Below are 16,030 nucleotides of genomic sequence, written 5' to 3' on the forward strand. Positions count from 1 at the left end.
AACATAGTGTGACAATTTATAAGTATGGTGTAATTGTCATGAAGTTTTTGTGGTTAGAAAAGAATTTGCAAATCCTCTTACCAAAAGGGATAATTAGACAATTAGTCTATGAGACATCGAGGGGGATGGGACCTAAGCCCATTGAGTGATTCACCCATGATGACAACCCAACCTTTGTTTAAAAGGTTCAATGGGCATTATGGAGATATTCAAGATTGCACTATCAGTGAGATTGAGATCTTATTGTCCCTCCCTATGGTGTAGATAGTGCTCACTACCAAACTAATGAGTTTGAGTTTTATAACTCTTAATGAATTCATAGCCTTTAAGGGTGGTGTGTGGTAGTACACACTTGATGAATTCAACCAAGTGAGTATGGAGGTGGGGCCGCCTCCTATGAGAGTGAGGGCAAACTCTCTAGAGGACTCATGAAAATCCAGGTAGGGCGCATGGCCAAAACACGCCAAATCGGGAACTTGTCAAAAGATTCACAAGAAAAAGGTGTTTATATTTAGCAGTTTATGAATCTGGTTGAAGATCTTGTATCACCAAGAATTTGTAAACTCTAAATTATAAACACCAAGTGTTGATTCAAGTCCACAAGACATCAGCACTATTTCATCTTGTGACTGCCCTATTTTATAAAATATAATTTTTTAAACATGTGGGGGATTGTTAGATATGTTTAAAACTTTTAAACCCTTTTCTTAGAAGCCCAACCCTTTTCTTAGAAGCCCAAGTATGTGTTTAACTAGCCCAAGCCCATCATAAAGCAAGTTAGCCAGTACGTGGAGATTCAGCAGAAACAAATCCCTAATATCATGGATTCCCTTTCATAAAACCTCTATTTTGGGCAGCTTCGGTGTCAAGGGAATAAAATCCCTCAAATCACTCCTTTATTGGTAGAATTTCCTAAGTCCACCATCCTCTTTCTTTCCTTATTCACTCTTGCAAGATTTATTACTTTCAACATCCAGAAAATACTCACTGCAATTAGGGAATTCTCTATGGAAAGTAAATCACAAATGAGGCCAGCCAATTGTTTAAGTTTGGTTAATTTTTTATTAGCTCTTCTATATAACCAAAAAGGTCATTCCTCTTTTCAAATGGGCAAGAAGCAGGAAAACAAAATTAGGGTTCATCAAAAATACTATTTCCTATATTTTTCTTTAATCTTTATATTGGGCATCTGATAACAAGTTCAAAGTTATGTTTGTGAGTGCACATTAAAAGAACTGTCGTTGTATCCTAGAGAGCGACCGCCTGAGCCATTTGCACTGATGGAGTCATTCTAGTGGGGGCAAAATCGCTTCTTTAGGACAACGGGTGCCTTGGCTCAAATCGATAAGTTCATATCTCTCTACACTCTCATCTTATATCTCTAATCTGCTTTGTATTTGTTAATTAATTTAGGCAATTTTCAAACTTTGTTTCCAACATCCTGTAATAGAGGAAGAGGTTCCAATTTATCATCAAATCAGTTCAATCCATTCTCACAAAACCAGTCCACTGGTACAAGATCAGAACCATCATTTTAATTTCCCCCAAAATCTCAATTAGGTAAACATATTGCGATAGATTGTTCATATGGGATTACAAGGGTGTTATGACTTTTTTTTAAGTTGTTAATTTTAGTCAATAAAGATTTGTGCAATCGATTCAAAATCCTATCCAACATCATTTCAAAGTTTTTTCGAAATTAGCCTCACGTAGCATTAACGCTAACAACTTGTTCCTCACTTGAGAACCTTCTACCAACTCCTCTTAAGTTGCAACTTGCACATTGTGCAGATTCAATACCACCAAATTCACCAAGCGATCTTCCACTATCTCAGCTCTCTCTCAATCTTGTCTTGCGGACTCTACCCCTCTCACTGTTTTCAACTAGGATTTTAACTCAAAGTGAAGAACAAGAAAATTTGTTGTTAATCATAATTAGTAAAATTAGTAACCCTGAACTGCAAAAAGAATATCTTGACAAGTTTAAGCAAAACTTAACAAAAGATGAAAAGTCTAAAAAACTTAAATCTAAGATAAGTTTTGAAGAAACTTTGGAAAGATTTAATGAAAACAAATCCAAAGAAGGAATATGGAGTGTCAGAGGAGCTGAAGAAGTCAACAAAAGAAGCTTATTATCATAGTAGTCAATCAAACCATCATTTAAGGGTAAAGTAATAGTAGCAGCTTGATTGTCGATCAGTTTGGTTCAATAAAAAACAGGTTTTGGAAATATTGTTTTTTAATATATTGGGAAGCATTGGGTTTTCTTGGGTAAATAATTTGAACAGGGTGGCTAACAGGGGTCAAAGCATAGGGATCATAGGCAGAGGCCAAAACGTAGGAGTAATTAGGTTTAGGAATTGTTCCTAAGGGGGTAAAACAGTTAACAATTTCACCAGGGGAAATAGACTCTCTTTTCACAATTTGGTTGGGTGTTTTAGCAGGATTTTTAAACATAATGATAAAAAGTTAGAATATTATTCTGACATATTACGCCAGGAAGAATCCATTGCTATTAAAACTTTTTTTGATCAGAATGATAAATCCAAAATTATTTACGACAGTGTTTACCTGAAAAATATTATTCCTGAAGTCAAATGGGGACACTCCCCTTCATCAACAAAAAGACTTCCTAAGCACCCTGTTCCATATTCATATTATGATTATATTACTGCCTGGTTCAGATTCATGCTTCATCAGAATGAAACAATGACTTATTCATGGTTTATTAACTTCGATAAAGAATTTGATGAAACTAATGATTTGCCTCTTTGGTTCATTCGTTGGTGGAATCAATTTGGTCCTGATACTGATATTTTTCCCAAGCCATTATTGGATTGCTTCAAGTCTTTTGACAAAACTCTTAAGACAAATGTTCATACTGCCAAGTTTCCTACTCTTCTCCATTTTGTTAAACAATTTCGAATCCCTTGGATTTTAAGATGGCAATACGAAAATGAAGCTGATATTCTTACTCGACATTGATATGTTAAATGGTGGGATAAATTTGGTTATGTCCCTCAAATCATGGATAATGTTTACAAAAGCTTTTCTCCCAAGCCTCTGGCTCATATTGAAAGCGCCCAGTCTACTTCAAAAGCCCCATCTACTTCAAAGGCTTCTGACATTGATAATCTGAGCAAAGATGATTTATATGCCCTCCTCAAGAAGAAGATCAAAGAGGAAGAACTTGCTACTAGAAATTCTGAGGATGAAGGCTCTATAGCTGAAAGTCCTTATCACCCATATCCCCAACCATATCCAAAGGATTGGTTTGGACATGATGAAGAATATGGTGAAGATACTCCTGATCTGGGAGCATGATGAGAATATTTGCCTGGTCTGCATAACGGCCAAAATAGTTTCATTATTCACCTAAGGGAAAAATAGTACTATTTCTTTACCCTTGAATGATGGCTTAATTATCTACTATGACAATAGGCTTCTTTTGTTGACTTCTTCGGCTCCTCTGACACTCCATTAGGGCCTACTGATGTTCCTTCTTGTCCGATTAAGCACAAAGGCCAATAAGCGATGATATATACCAAAGTACTAACACCATCAGGAATACCTCGATTAATATTTTCATCAAAAATAGGCATACCATCATTATCTCTCTCAAGTTCAACATTTTTCTGTACATAAAAAGCAACACAAGACCAAGGAGACTTGCTATTCCTAATCAGTTTTTTCTTAAGTAAATCATTTATTTCATTTTTACAAAATTCAATAGTTTCAACATTCATTTGAATAGGGTGAGCTTTAGTAGGAACATTCTTTTCACTAAAATCTTTAATATAAGGCAAGTCAACAATGTGTTTCTTCCTATGCCAAAAAGCATTAGGTATATCAGAACAAACATCATTCATCAATATTTTCTGAAAATTATTGATTTTGGATTTTAATAATTTATTAGAAAGTTGTTCAACAATTTTCTTGTATCTAACTTCTTGCTTATGGAAGTTGAGATGTTTAACTTTAGCATGAATCAGATTAAATGCATTATCATTATGGATTTACAACTTTGAACAAATTTAAATTTTATTTTCTGCTCAAAAAGATTAGTAGTAATTTCATCATCTTCAACCAAGAAAAGATACAGAGTAGCAATAAAAGACGACACAAGTATGACTTTATCAGTCATATTTTCAACAAGCACAAAGGGTATCTTAAAACAAACATTATCATGGAAAACATGAGCATTATTCAATTCGTACTTAATTTTCATTTTAGTTCCATTAGCAGAAACCAATCTTTCAGTAGATTTTTCAAAATCTTTAGAAGGGATCAATCCTTCTTGAATGCAGTTAACATCAGCTCCAGAATCAATCATAGCCACAGTTTTGAAAGCATAATCATGAGAAACAACAATTTTAACTTTAGTAAACCATTTTGGAAGCATCACATGTTTAACAAAAGCAAGTTGATTATCAATCAAATTAATTAAATCATTGTCAGAAACATTACCAGAAGGAGGAGCTTGTTGAGTGGATTCATCTCCATCTTGTTGCTCATCACTATCAGACTGATGTTTATCCATTTTTTTTTGTCAAGTTTGAGAATTAACACTTCTTGTTTAAGATCAATATTATCATGTTTAACAATTTTCATATCGTTTTTTAATTGGATTATTTCTTGTTTAACAGTAGCAATTTCATGTTGAAGGTCGTTAATAGTTACTTCTTTGGTCTTATTTTTATTAAATCTTTCCAAAATTTCTTCAAAACTTATTTTAGATTTAATTTTTTTAGCCTTTTCATCTTTTGTTAAGTTTTGCTTAAACTTGTCAAGATATTCTTTTTGCAGTTCAGGGTTACTAATGTTACTGATTATGGTTGACAACAAATTTTCTTGTTCTTCATTTTTAGTTAACATATTAACAGATTTTATAACATTACAAAATGAGTTTCTACATCCAAGTATAAAATTAGGAGAATTGGAAGTATCACTACAAGAGTGATAATCAGAATCAGATGAGGAAGAGAAATCCTCTTCAAATGAATCAGTCAAGCAGTATTTTCAAGTATTTGAAATAGTTCATTTTGATCATCATCATTAATGTTTAACAAATTCAATTTATTTTTCAATTTACCAGGCTTTTGGTTACAGTCTTTACTAAAATGACCAAAGTCACCACAGTTAAAGCATTTACCTTTACCTGATCTTTGTTTATCATACTTTTTAAAAGTTGATTTCTTTTTAGCATAAAAATCATCGGGTTTAACAAAATTGGTTTTGTATCTTTTATGTTTTTTATGGGAATAACTTTTATAAACTTTATCATGTTTATTTTTTCCTTTTTGCCTGGAATGGGCAATAGGAAGTAAACCATATTGTTCACAGAAATTACCCATTTCATATTTAGCTTTTTTCTTATTTTTTAATTGTTGTTTTAACAATTTTTCATCATTACACATGTTGATTCCAAGTTTTTTAATAGTACTGAAAATATCACCATAGGTTAAATTATCATAGTCAATAGAATCATTTTTACCAATTAATTCATTTTTTACCTTATGAGCAAAGATAGAAGGTAGACCATCAATAAACCTCTCTTTCCAATAAGGCTTCGTGGAATCTTTCCGGAGCATTACTCTGGAAAGAAACACATCTTGGTACCATCTGTAATCAGACATAGTAGGACATCTCAAATTATTCAAATAATCAGAAATCCGAGATGAAATATTAGATGGAGTACCAACAAAATGTTTAAGAATAGTATAGACTAAGGTGTGTGTGTGTGTGTATATATATATATATAATCCATGATATTAAAGAACTACATATAACCCATGACATTTGAATTCTGACTGTAAGTGTGTCATCTATATTTTATTTTTGCAATTCGCAACAACTTTTGGGTTTCTTACTGCCAAAAGTCATCCAACAGGAAAGAAATTATATAAAAAAAAAGCCATGATGTTTGCATTTTTGTGTCATCTATATTTAATTTTTGCAATTTAAACAGCCAACAACTTTATTGGTTTCTTAGAGCCAAAAAATATTCAACAGCAAAAGGACCAGGCATTAAACAACTGCATATAATCTTTATTTTGTATGAATCACCTCTGTGTTGGATAATCTGCTAGCTTTTGATAAAGCTGAGCTATTTTGTAATAGACGGGTTGTTGCATAGTGTTATATATTTAGCTTTTTTATTTTATTTTTATTCATTTAACTATCCCCATTGAAAAAAAACCAAGAATGTCACTAAGAATCATTTAGCGTGCAACTTTTTTTTAATATTTTAATTTATTTACTTTTTTTTATGAATAGCGTGCAACTTTTCATTTACTTATTTATACCTAGCCATTCCAACTTATTTTTGCATTTCTACAAAGCCTTATACCTAGCTATTCCATCTTATTAGCGGTATCGTGTAGTTTAGTAACTACTGGAAAAAAAAATGATATGAAAGAGTATTATTAAAAGATTGGGTAAACGCTTCTCAAAAAAAAAAAAAAAGATTGGATAAATTACTTATTTGGTCCCTAACCTATACGTCATACGTCAATTTGGTCTATAACCTTTCAAATGTGTCAATTTAGTCCCTAACTATTTAGTATTGTGTCAAAATAGTCTCTGCTGTAAGAAGATGGATGAAAAATTCTGACGTGGCTAACAGCACAAATAAAAAATCATTATTATGCCACATTAGACAACATGTGTAATGCCACATGGAATAAAAAAAATTTTAAAAAAAAAGGTCATAAGAATTTACTTTAAAAGTTAAAATTGTAAAATAAAGTAAAGAAAATCATTTGAATCCTAGACACCCTTCAAACCCAGACCAATGGAAACCTTCTCCTCAACCACTTTTCAAACCCCAAGAAAACCATTACAGTGCAGTTGAGACTATGGCAACAAATAAAGCCGTACATATAGCATGGGCAATGGGTGCAAGAAAGTAAGAAATTGTTTGAGGAGGCGAGGATGGAGGCTCAAGGTAGCCGTGCCTCTACCACCACACCCAATTACACCGTTGCCCTATTTTCACTCCCATATTTCAGTTGTGTTCACCACGTTGTCATTGTCTTTACAGCTTTAATCGTCATTGGGCTTAATGTGTTTTCTCTGTTGGGATGTTAATTGGATTGAGCATCAACGCTAGCTGGTAGTTCCCTTGCTTTGTTGCCCAAAACAAAGGATGAAATTGGTGCTGAAATTGCATATTTTAAATTTGAGTCATTTTCCGGGTAGATCAATAAGTAAGAATGTTTTTCTTGGTTTGAAAAGTGGTGCAAGAGATGGGTTGCCGTTGGTCTTGATTTGAAGAGTGTTTTGGATTCAAATGATTTTCTGTTTGGATGTTGAGAAAGTGACGAGAATATTCTAGAATGATTTTACATTATTTTAATTTTTAATTTTTAAAGCACATTGTAATTTAATATATTTTATATTTCAACAAATTTGTAATTTTATTTTTTATTTCATGTGTCATTATGCATGTCATCTGATGTAGCATAAAAATGATTTTTATTTGGGTCGTTAGCCACATCAGCATTTTTCATCCATTATTTCACAGTAGAGACTATTTTGATACAATACTAAAAGATTATGGACCAAATTGACATATTTGAAAGGTCAAGGATCAAAATGACATATTGCGTAAAGGTTAGGGAGTAAATACGTAGTTTACCCAAAAAGATTTTACTTAGATTTGTACAAAGTTATTTATGCCACTTGACAGATTTGTACAAATTAACTATGTCACTTGGTGTAATGTGAGGATCTCAAAATCAAACGTTATCTTAGTTTTCACTTTGATGTATTACTAACCTAAACTTGCGCCATGTGATAGCATGAATTGTAATTTTGTTCGCTAATATTTTGAATATATATATTTCTATGTTCTTGACACATACACATATATTTGCCCCGGGGGGGGGGGGGGGAACTTGATTCCGAGTCAAGGCTCGAAAGCCAGGTCATACTTGAAGAAATGGGCTAGGACCATCAATGTGGATACAAGCTAGGGCATCTAAAGAGTCACGGGGTAACTCGTCAAAGGAGCTCCCGTGGATATTTGAGTCAGCCACCAATATTGAAACTCTTATCCAAGGTAATGAGCATGGATGGCCCTTCAGCGGAAAAGAATGGGACTATGGGCAACCGATTCCCTTTTTAATCTAAGATGCCATTCCCACCAAATTTGTCTCGAGAAACATCTTAAAAGAATAAGGATCACAGAGACAGTCACCTCTGCATTAATGAGAGGTTCTCTACCTAATCGCTTCCACATTAAATACATATAGGACAGCCAGAAAGGTGCAGATACCCCAAAAGTCTTAGTTCATGATGAAAGGGGGTAAAATCGAGAGGAAATGTGACAAATATCCTAGAAATCTGGTTGAAAGCAAGCCAACTAGGGAGATAAGGGAAGAAAAATGCTTATAAAAGGGGAGGAGACTGCAATAGAGCGGGAGCTGGGAAATATTAAGAGAAAACCCTAGAGAAGAGCAAGAGAGGGAGCCACACTGTATTTTTCTTTCCTTTCTTGCTCACTCCCTACACCTCGGGAAAGCATCTTTACTCCTACTTTCTTAGTCAGTTGTTTGAGCCTCCCATTGTGGAATTTCTACCTTATTTTTATGATAAATAAATTGTGAAAGTTAATTACCTAGACATCTTACCACGTTACTATTTGTGTTGGAGTTTCCGACACACACACACACACACACATATATATATATATACATTTATTTATTTATTTTAGTAATCATAATAATGATGTGACTAAACCTATAGAATTAGGTTGTCAAGTATAATAAAAGTTGTTTCTATTTTAGTAGTGTCTCTGTTTGAAGTGTAAATTGAAATTATATTGGTTTAGAATCATTGCAAATCACACATTTTTTGGAAACTTCTAGAAGTTGCTTTTGTAATGCAAAATTACTCTCTTTAAACTTCTACCAAAATCATTACTTGTCTATCTAAAAAGGGTATCTCATGCATCGACATATATATCACTCCTTTCACAACATATAAATTTCTCATAATTCTGAGTTCCACGTATTATGAAAAGGAATATATATATCATATGCATTAAATAATTGTTAGTCTATTTACGCTATACGGCTCAGTTTATTCATTTCCTTCTCCAAAATGTCGACAAGAACGTAAAATATCAAACAAGTTAATACCTATTTGCACACTTTTCAGGGTGCTCTTCATATTTTTGCTTCTTATTGATTATAGGAGTTTTCAAATTGTGCTTTTCCCTTTCTTAGAGGAGGCTACTCTCCAATTTTGCTGCAGATTTTTTTTTTTTTTTTCCGATTTCATCTTTCCTTAACTTGCCTTTTCAGGGTGCACTTCATATCATTGCTTCCTATTGATAACGAGTTTTCAATTGTGTTTGAAATTTGCGTATGATAAAAGCTAATATTAGCACATTTGACTGTGAAATCAGAAGTGGCCATACACCATGCATAGTCATTAGTGCTATTTAAATAATTCTACCTCTATTTGTATTAGCCATATCCCAATTCAATGAGCAGGTTTCGTGGGATTGTTTTATCTGTTTAGATTTCAATACATATTCGAGCACACATTTTTCATGCAAATAGTAGGCTCATCCGGCTACAAAAAGATTCCCCCAATTATGCCTGCTAAGTACCCGAAACGCTAAGGGGTCTAAAGGGTAATCGGGGCATTGATGAATATCACTCAATTGTGGATAAAGGCTATATTGCATCTTGTCAATAGCATTCCAACTCCAAGGTTCCAATTCTTGAAGACCATTAGCTTTCATAGTCATTAGTGCATTTGAAGAGGTAGAAACCATTATCGACTCCAGCATGCCTTGTGATATTTGGAACCAAATCTCTCCCCTCCCCCCAAAAAACAAAAAGAAATCTCCCCAAAAATTTGCAATTATAGGTGAGCATTGTGTTTGTAATGTACAGTGTATGTTCCGGAGTCAAATACAAAGAGAATAATGAAGGAAAAATGAAATAAATAAAAAAAATTTGGGGGGGGGGGGGGGGGTGTCACAGCTGTCCAACCTAGACAGACCTCTTTTCAGAGAAAATCATAAGCTTCCAGAGGGATTTACAATTTCAGAGGCTCATAAGATATTTTGGACATAGATCACTACAAATTTTGTCATGTCTGATTTGTGCTGGCAAAATTGATCCAAGGTCCTACATCCTTATGAAAAATTCTGAAACTACAAATACATAATCCTGAAATAGCATATCATTTACAAATAAATCAGCACTTGAAAAAGCCAAAAGGTAATAAACAATTCGTCATAAGCCATATTAACAAGCAGATGGCACACATGAAAAATTCAAGGTAATGCATGCCAGCTATACCTTAGTGTATAATCTTCATCGTATTCATTGTTCCAATGTTCCAAAGCCATCAGGTGGCCATACCTGATGACAAAAGACAAGATTTATAGAATCTTTTTTTTTTTTTTGATACAAGATAAAATTTCTAATCTAGCCTAATCTAAATGTATATGTGTGTGAAGCTCCTTCCTGGAGACTTGAACCCCGGCCCTTACCCCCCACACTCCACAAGCATTTATACCTGTGAAGTGACCATCGCACCAAAGGTGTGCGGTGGTAAGATTTACAGAATCTTCAATCAGGTATAATTACTAAGAAATAAATCAATGACCATATAACGGGGGAAATATAGATTGCTCGAGTTACCATGCACAACAAAAATGGTAATGAAGAATATGATAAGTTGATTTTTCCCCTCTTGTTGATAATTAATAAAAACTCATTGAAAGAGCACAATAATCGTCACAACAGCAGCATACGAGATATATTCGGAAGAAGTTGATTGTATAGATACCTCAAGATGATCTCATAAACCACATTCCTTCATGTTGTTTATTTTTACATACTGATTCTAAAATCTTGTAATCCTCAACTCATTGGACTCCTAGAACAAACAAGTAAGACTACCTTTAACAACGTAGCTATTAAAGTGTAAATGTAGCATATGGCCCTCTTATAAGTATCATCACAAGCATACTTTATAAATTGTCATTTCTTTGAAGAAGTAATAGGGAAAAAATTGAATTATCAAAATAATAGGGAACAAAAACATGATAAGGGTAAGATAAAATTGCAAAATGCTCAAAGAAATTATGTATCGAATGGCCTTATTCTTAAAACATTTCCATGATGCCATCAATCCTAACAAAGTAAAAGCAAGCTTCATTTCTAGGAACGGAGTATTTTGAAAATTGAAATTGCAATTGAAACCAATTCTTCTGAAAAAATATTGAAGAGGGGGTTTGTGTGTGTGTGTGTGTGTGTGTGGGGGGGGGGGGGGGGGTGGGTATAAGCGAGGTAAAAAAGACTTACTCTAAAAAAAACTTTTCCTTGAATAAGACCATAAGGAACTGGCCCAAAATGACGTGAATCACTCGAGGCATACGTATTATCACCCTGAATCCAAACGTGCCCCTTTGGGACCTATTTATACAAACCCATATAAATGAAACAACAGATTAATCAGGTTAGCATCGGTAACCATACAACATAAAACCTAAAAAAGAAACATAATTCACATAAAACAGGAAAAAGAAATGTATGACTCTCCAAACATTAAACTATAAATAATCTATATTACATAACATATGTATTCTGAAAAAAGTACACACACATGCACACACAGGTTGTGTCTCTCAGAAAGTAGTTTAACCATATTTGCATTTCTTCCCCAAAACCATTATCTTTTATGAATCAATATTGTATTGAAGAGAAATAGTATAAAAATAAAGGTAAGACTGAAAGACTAAAACTTTGAACTACTTTCTTACCGGTTCCTCAAAATAAATAAATAAATTAATTAAACTTTGAACTACTTATCAGAGATTAGGTTAGGGCTCTGATCGATGTCACATGGACGCAATTTTGTGTATTGGTGCAGGTTGTATCTACGCTTTGGATTTAGTTAGTCCCCATACCTCAAAAGATCAAGGAATAGCTTAAAAAGTTGAAGCTTTCAAGTTCTTTTTGTCTCAAATAAAGGTAACATGAAGTATCCAAGAAACAGAACTTGTTAAACATGGACACATTACCCATTTGTACTATCACTGGGATTAAGAAATGGGTTAAGGGCATACCATTGGTAGTCTATCCTCTTTGATGAAAATCAAAAAACAGTACATATGGATACATATCAGATATCTACACCCATGCCATCTCACATCCATTACTTTGCATTTTATGAAGTGTTCGTGTAACATACGTTTTGATGATTTTCGCAAGACTAGCTCAATGTGAGTGAGGAAAAGACTGTATATGAAATAGAAAGAAGTCACAGTTGAAAAAGTTAGTCAAATCTGCAAGTTGAGTCCCATATTAGTTACTCAGGAGCAAAGGCAGTAGGATACTATAGTGGTGAGTAATAAGGTTGTGCCATGGAGCAATAAGGAATCATAAATATTACTGTCCTACTCCAAATAAGGGATCATTTTACTTAATTCTATTTAAGAAAAGGAAAGATCATGAGTAATTCTGAATATTAATTCAATTCAGCATATTCAGAAAGGAAAATCACCGATTTTTGGGCAGTCAGAAGAGGGAGTAAATTCTGACAAAATAATGCTACCATTTCACTGAATCTTACTAGTCTAAGGGACTAGAATACTTACACCCGCCACAATTAACCCCCAAATGATCTAGAGGAGATGCAATCCATGATCTAAGAGGGGGAGAAGGCAAGTAGAAAATTGGGGTAGAGCCCACCGGTGTCTGATCTCTAAAGAACCATATCAAAAGAGAAATGCCTTGTCTTGACCCCTTGTAGGCTTGTACACTCCCTATGTACTAGGGTGTTCCTTTTTTAATATCAATAAAACTTATTACTCATCAAAAAAAAAAAAATTGTTAGAGGATGAACAAGCTTTCAAGGTTGAACTTGTTAATACTGCTTTCACCAATTGACACTATCTAGAAGGACGTGGATTTTCCTCTTAACTCAAAAGATTTCCTACCATGACCTTTCTCAAATGCTGAAAAAAGTGGAAGCTTTGTACACTGGGTACAACCTTTAAGAGGTCAGGCCTTGCTGCAATGGCAAGTGTCTTCCTTCAAAAGATTCATCAAAAACTATTATAACACATCCCAAACGGATCCAATTTTAGGGAACATATAACTCAACTAAGCCTTAATACAAATTAACTTCAGGGAAGAAGAAGCTGAATAAAATTATACCATGAGGGATCCAGCTTATACCTGAAGTTTCAAACAGCTAATCTAATTATGCCTCAATTACTTTATAATGTTATGTGACTAACATTTAACTTTTCATGAGAGTCTATATGTAAGATGAAGGTTTAGGACTTTAGAGTTACTAAGGCTATTACAAATAGCCTCCTTTGATTCTCTAATTCATGAAATTTTAGATTTGACTATTTCTTGAATGCCTTCAGCCTAAAATTTGATATTAAATTGTACCAATTTCTATCCTAATATCTTTTTCTTTTTCTTGGAAAGTTTTCTTATTGGAATTTCTCCACAACCCCTTCTTTTGCACTAGGTATATTTTATTAAATAAGATGTTTAAGTGGGATTTTTATGCATTGGGTATGACCTCTGCTGTAGCACATTGGCAATTCTTACTTCTTATATTAAAGAAGAAAAAGATATTAGGATTGAAATCTAAAAGAATTACAAAAGGATTATGCACAAGAGTGAAGTGATTCTGTGAATCTAACAGGGAAATGCTACTTGTAAGAGCACACACACAAGACCAATCAGACAAATTACGAATCAACAATGATTCCAATTGAGTCGATGATCTTTCTATATCTTCAAAAATACAGCTATTACACTCTTTCAACAATAGCCCCACCAAATATAACGGGACAGAGTTCCAAATATCTTATTAGTACTTCTAGAACCAATTCTTCCACCCAAACAAGAGACCAAATACTCTCTCCTTGGTGATACCCATTGATTCCCAAAGGATCTAAAGACTACACTCTCAAAAGCACATGCCATTTCCCAAAGGATCAATAATTACTTTATCGTCTCCCCACTACACTAGCATGTGCAACACCACATAAAGTGGTATCAAAGCAAAATATCCTAGCTGTAACCTACAATTTTATTTTTATTTTTATTTTTATATAAGTAGTAGAAATTTTATTGAGTAAAAAGTACACTGTGTTCACAATGATGCACACTCTATACTTGAAACAATTACAACAAATCAACATGTATAGCCCCTAACACCAAATACGAGACGGTTGAGATTAGACATATTATTTTAGCTCTATAGTTTTTTTCCATGTTCAACATAGTCTTTCATTTCAAACTTTTTAATCCTTTAACTTTACTTTCGATTCAATTAAGTACTCTAAATTTTAAATTTATTCAATTTCAGTCTTCTATTCAATTTTGTTAAAAAATTGGCCGTTAAAATAATATTATTTTAAGATGAAAAAAATCTATAAAATTAATAAAAATATTTTATACATTTTTTATGTGATAAATTTTTTCCATTGCATACTTAATGGCATTTTTTTTAAAACAGAACTGGACAAAATATACCTGAATTGAATAATTTTAAAACTTAGAGAACAAAAATAAAATTTTCAGTCAAACTTAGCCACTTAGAGATTGTTCATTTGGTATTATTTATAAATTTCATTGTATTATTTATTTTTCAACTTTTTTTTTCTACATTTTCAAAAAAGAAAATTTAGTTTCAATTAAAACTCCAAAACGGCAATCCAATTAAAGGAAAGAAAATTAAGGTTATAAATTATTATAACTTATAATAAGACTGAGACGATTAAATCACAAAAAAAAAAATAGAGGATATAATATGAAATATAGCATTTTATTTTTGTACTTATAAAAGAAAGAAATTAAAAAAAAAAGGTGTTCGAAAATAGATGAGATCATACCACAGTGGTTTGACTGTACATGGGGTCCACGTAGAAAGACACGGTGTCACCTTCCATCCCCACAACTCGCTTAGTCAGAATCCTTCTGGGGTCCACCGGTGACCGAACAAGCACCACGTCACCCGTCCCCACTTTTCCTATTTTATGCGACACGTGTTCCGCTAATACCACGTCACCGGTCAGATTCAACGTCGGGAGCATACTAGGCCCGTACACCTGCACCCCACACGATAACAACCCCAACCAACCAACGAACAAACAAAAAGAAAATAGAAAAATGGAACAAGTATTGATAGGGTTACCGACGAGGGTAGGGGAGCAGAGGTAGTTGTTGGTGACGTGGAGCAAGCAGAGGAACTTGGCTACGATAGCGGTCCGATCTAGTACCTCCTTCGCTGCGCTTTTCCATTGTCCCATGTAACTCAGTAATCTCATCTCTCTCTCTCTCTCTCTCTCTCTCTCGTGAAACTGTGTGAAAGAGAAACACGGCTTGGCTTGTCCTGCCTTGTCTCTCAAGTGGAGTTTTTGAGAGTAGAGATGAGGAGCTCAAAGAGTGTTGTTTGTTTTGAGGGCTTATGGGCTTTTTGAGTGTTTTTGAGGGTTTGTAACTTTGGACAAGTGTTTAATAAACTGGTCCTTAATGGGCTCATCAATTTCTGGGGGCCCAAAATCTTTAATAATTTGGATCCTATTTGTTATGTTACTAGGGTGGGTATTTTACTCATTGCAATTTTATTTTAATTTTATTTTATTTTAAAAGAAGTTGTATTAGTATTTAACTATTAATGTGGGAAATAAATGTAGATGTAGGAAAAAAAACAGTTTAGTGATAAAAAAAAATAAAAGTGGTATGTTTGTGGAAAAAGAAAATTTTTTTTTTTTTTTATTAGTACTGTGGGGAGTAAAAAGACCCTGATGGGAATATGGGCCGTTGGGCCATGCTAAGGAAGGCCGACCTGCTCTTGGGTTTAGGACTTGTCAGTACTATGGGTCAGCCCATACGCCGAGGATCCGAGGATCCAGCCGAGGGTGAATTTCCCTTCGGATAGACACCGGAGAACCTGGGACTTCATGGTAAAGGTTAGGGAATGACACGGTCAAGACTATTGGTTAAGGGGGGTGAACCCTTGAATGCCCTAGAAG

The 16,030-nt window shown here is 33.9% G+C and overlaps 1 protein-coding gene across 4 annotated transcripts; it reads right to left on the reverse strand.

Moving 5' to 3' along the window:
• Positions 1–9,861: 9,861 nt before the first annotated feature.
• LOC142615093 (mitochondrial ATP-independent inner membrane protease subunit 1a) lies at positions 9,862–15,467 on the reverse strand. 4 transcript variants are annotated; one of them, XM_075787788.1, is made up of 5 exons: positions 15,194–15,451; positions 14,888–15,103; positions 11,331–11,441; positions 10,320–10,382; positions 9,862–10,187 (listed from the first exon to the last, which is right to left on the reverse strand). In XM_075787788.1, the coding sequence occupies exons 1-4, from the start codon at positions 15,320–15,322 to the stop codon at positions 10,344–10,346; spliced, it is 495 nt and encodes a 164-aa protein (XP_075643903.1). In that variant the 5' UTR covers positions 15,323–15,451; the 3' UTR covers positions 9,862–10,187; positions 10,320–10,343. The 4 variants fall into 4 exon arrangements, with proteins under 4 accessions (XP_075643903.1, XP_075643902.1, XP_075643900.1 ...); XM_075787787.1 differs by lacking the exon at positions 10,320–10,382 and having other exon boundaries at positions 9,999–10,187; positions 15,194–15,454; XM_075787786.1 differs by having other exon boundaries at positions 10,049–10,187; positions 14,888–15,467.
• Between the last annotated feature and the right edge of the window lie 563 nt (positions 15,468–16,030).

This window comes from Castanea sativa, chromosome 11, assembly GCF_040712315.1.
Source record: "Castanea sativa cultivar Marrone di Chiusa Pesio chromosome 11, ASM4071231v1".
NCBI lineage: Eukaryota > Viridiplantae > Streptophyta > Magnoliopsida > Fagales > Fagaceae > Castanea > Castanea sativa.

What these genes read in the sequence shown, in the direction of transcription:
- LOC142615093 (XM_075787785.1), bottom strand. Translation starts at nt 15,322, where the DNA reads ATGAGATTACTGAGTTACATGGGACAATGGAAAAGCGCAGCGAAGGAG. An exon ending in TGTACAGTCAAACCACTGTG is followed by an intron (nt 11,442 to 14,887) that starts GTATGATCTCAT and finishes TTGTATAAATAG; the next exon opens with GTCCCAAAGGGGCACGTTTG. An exon ending in AAGGAAAAGTTTTTTTTAGA is followed by an intron (nt 10,188 to 11,330) that starts GTAAGTCTTTTT and finishes ATGCTATTTCAG; the next exon opens with GATTATGTATTTGTAGTTTC.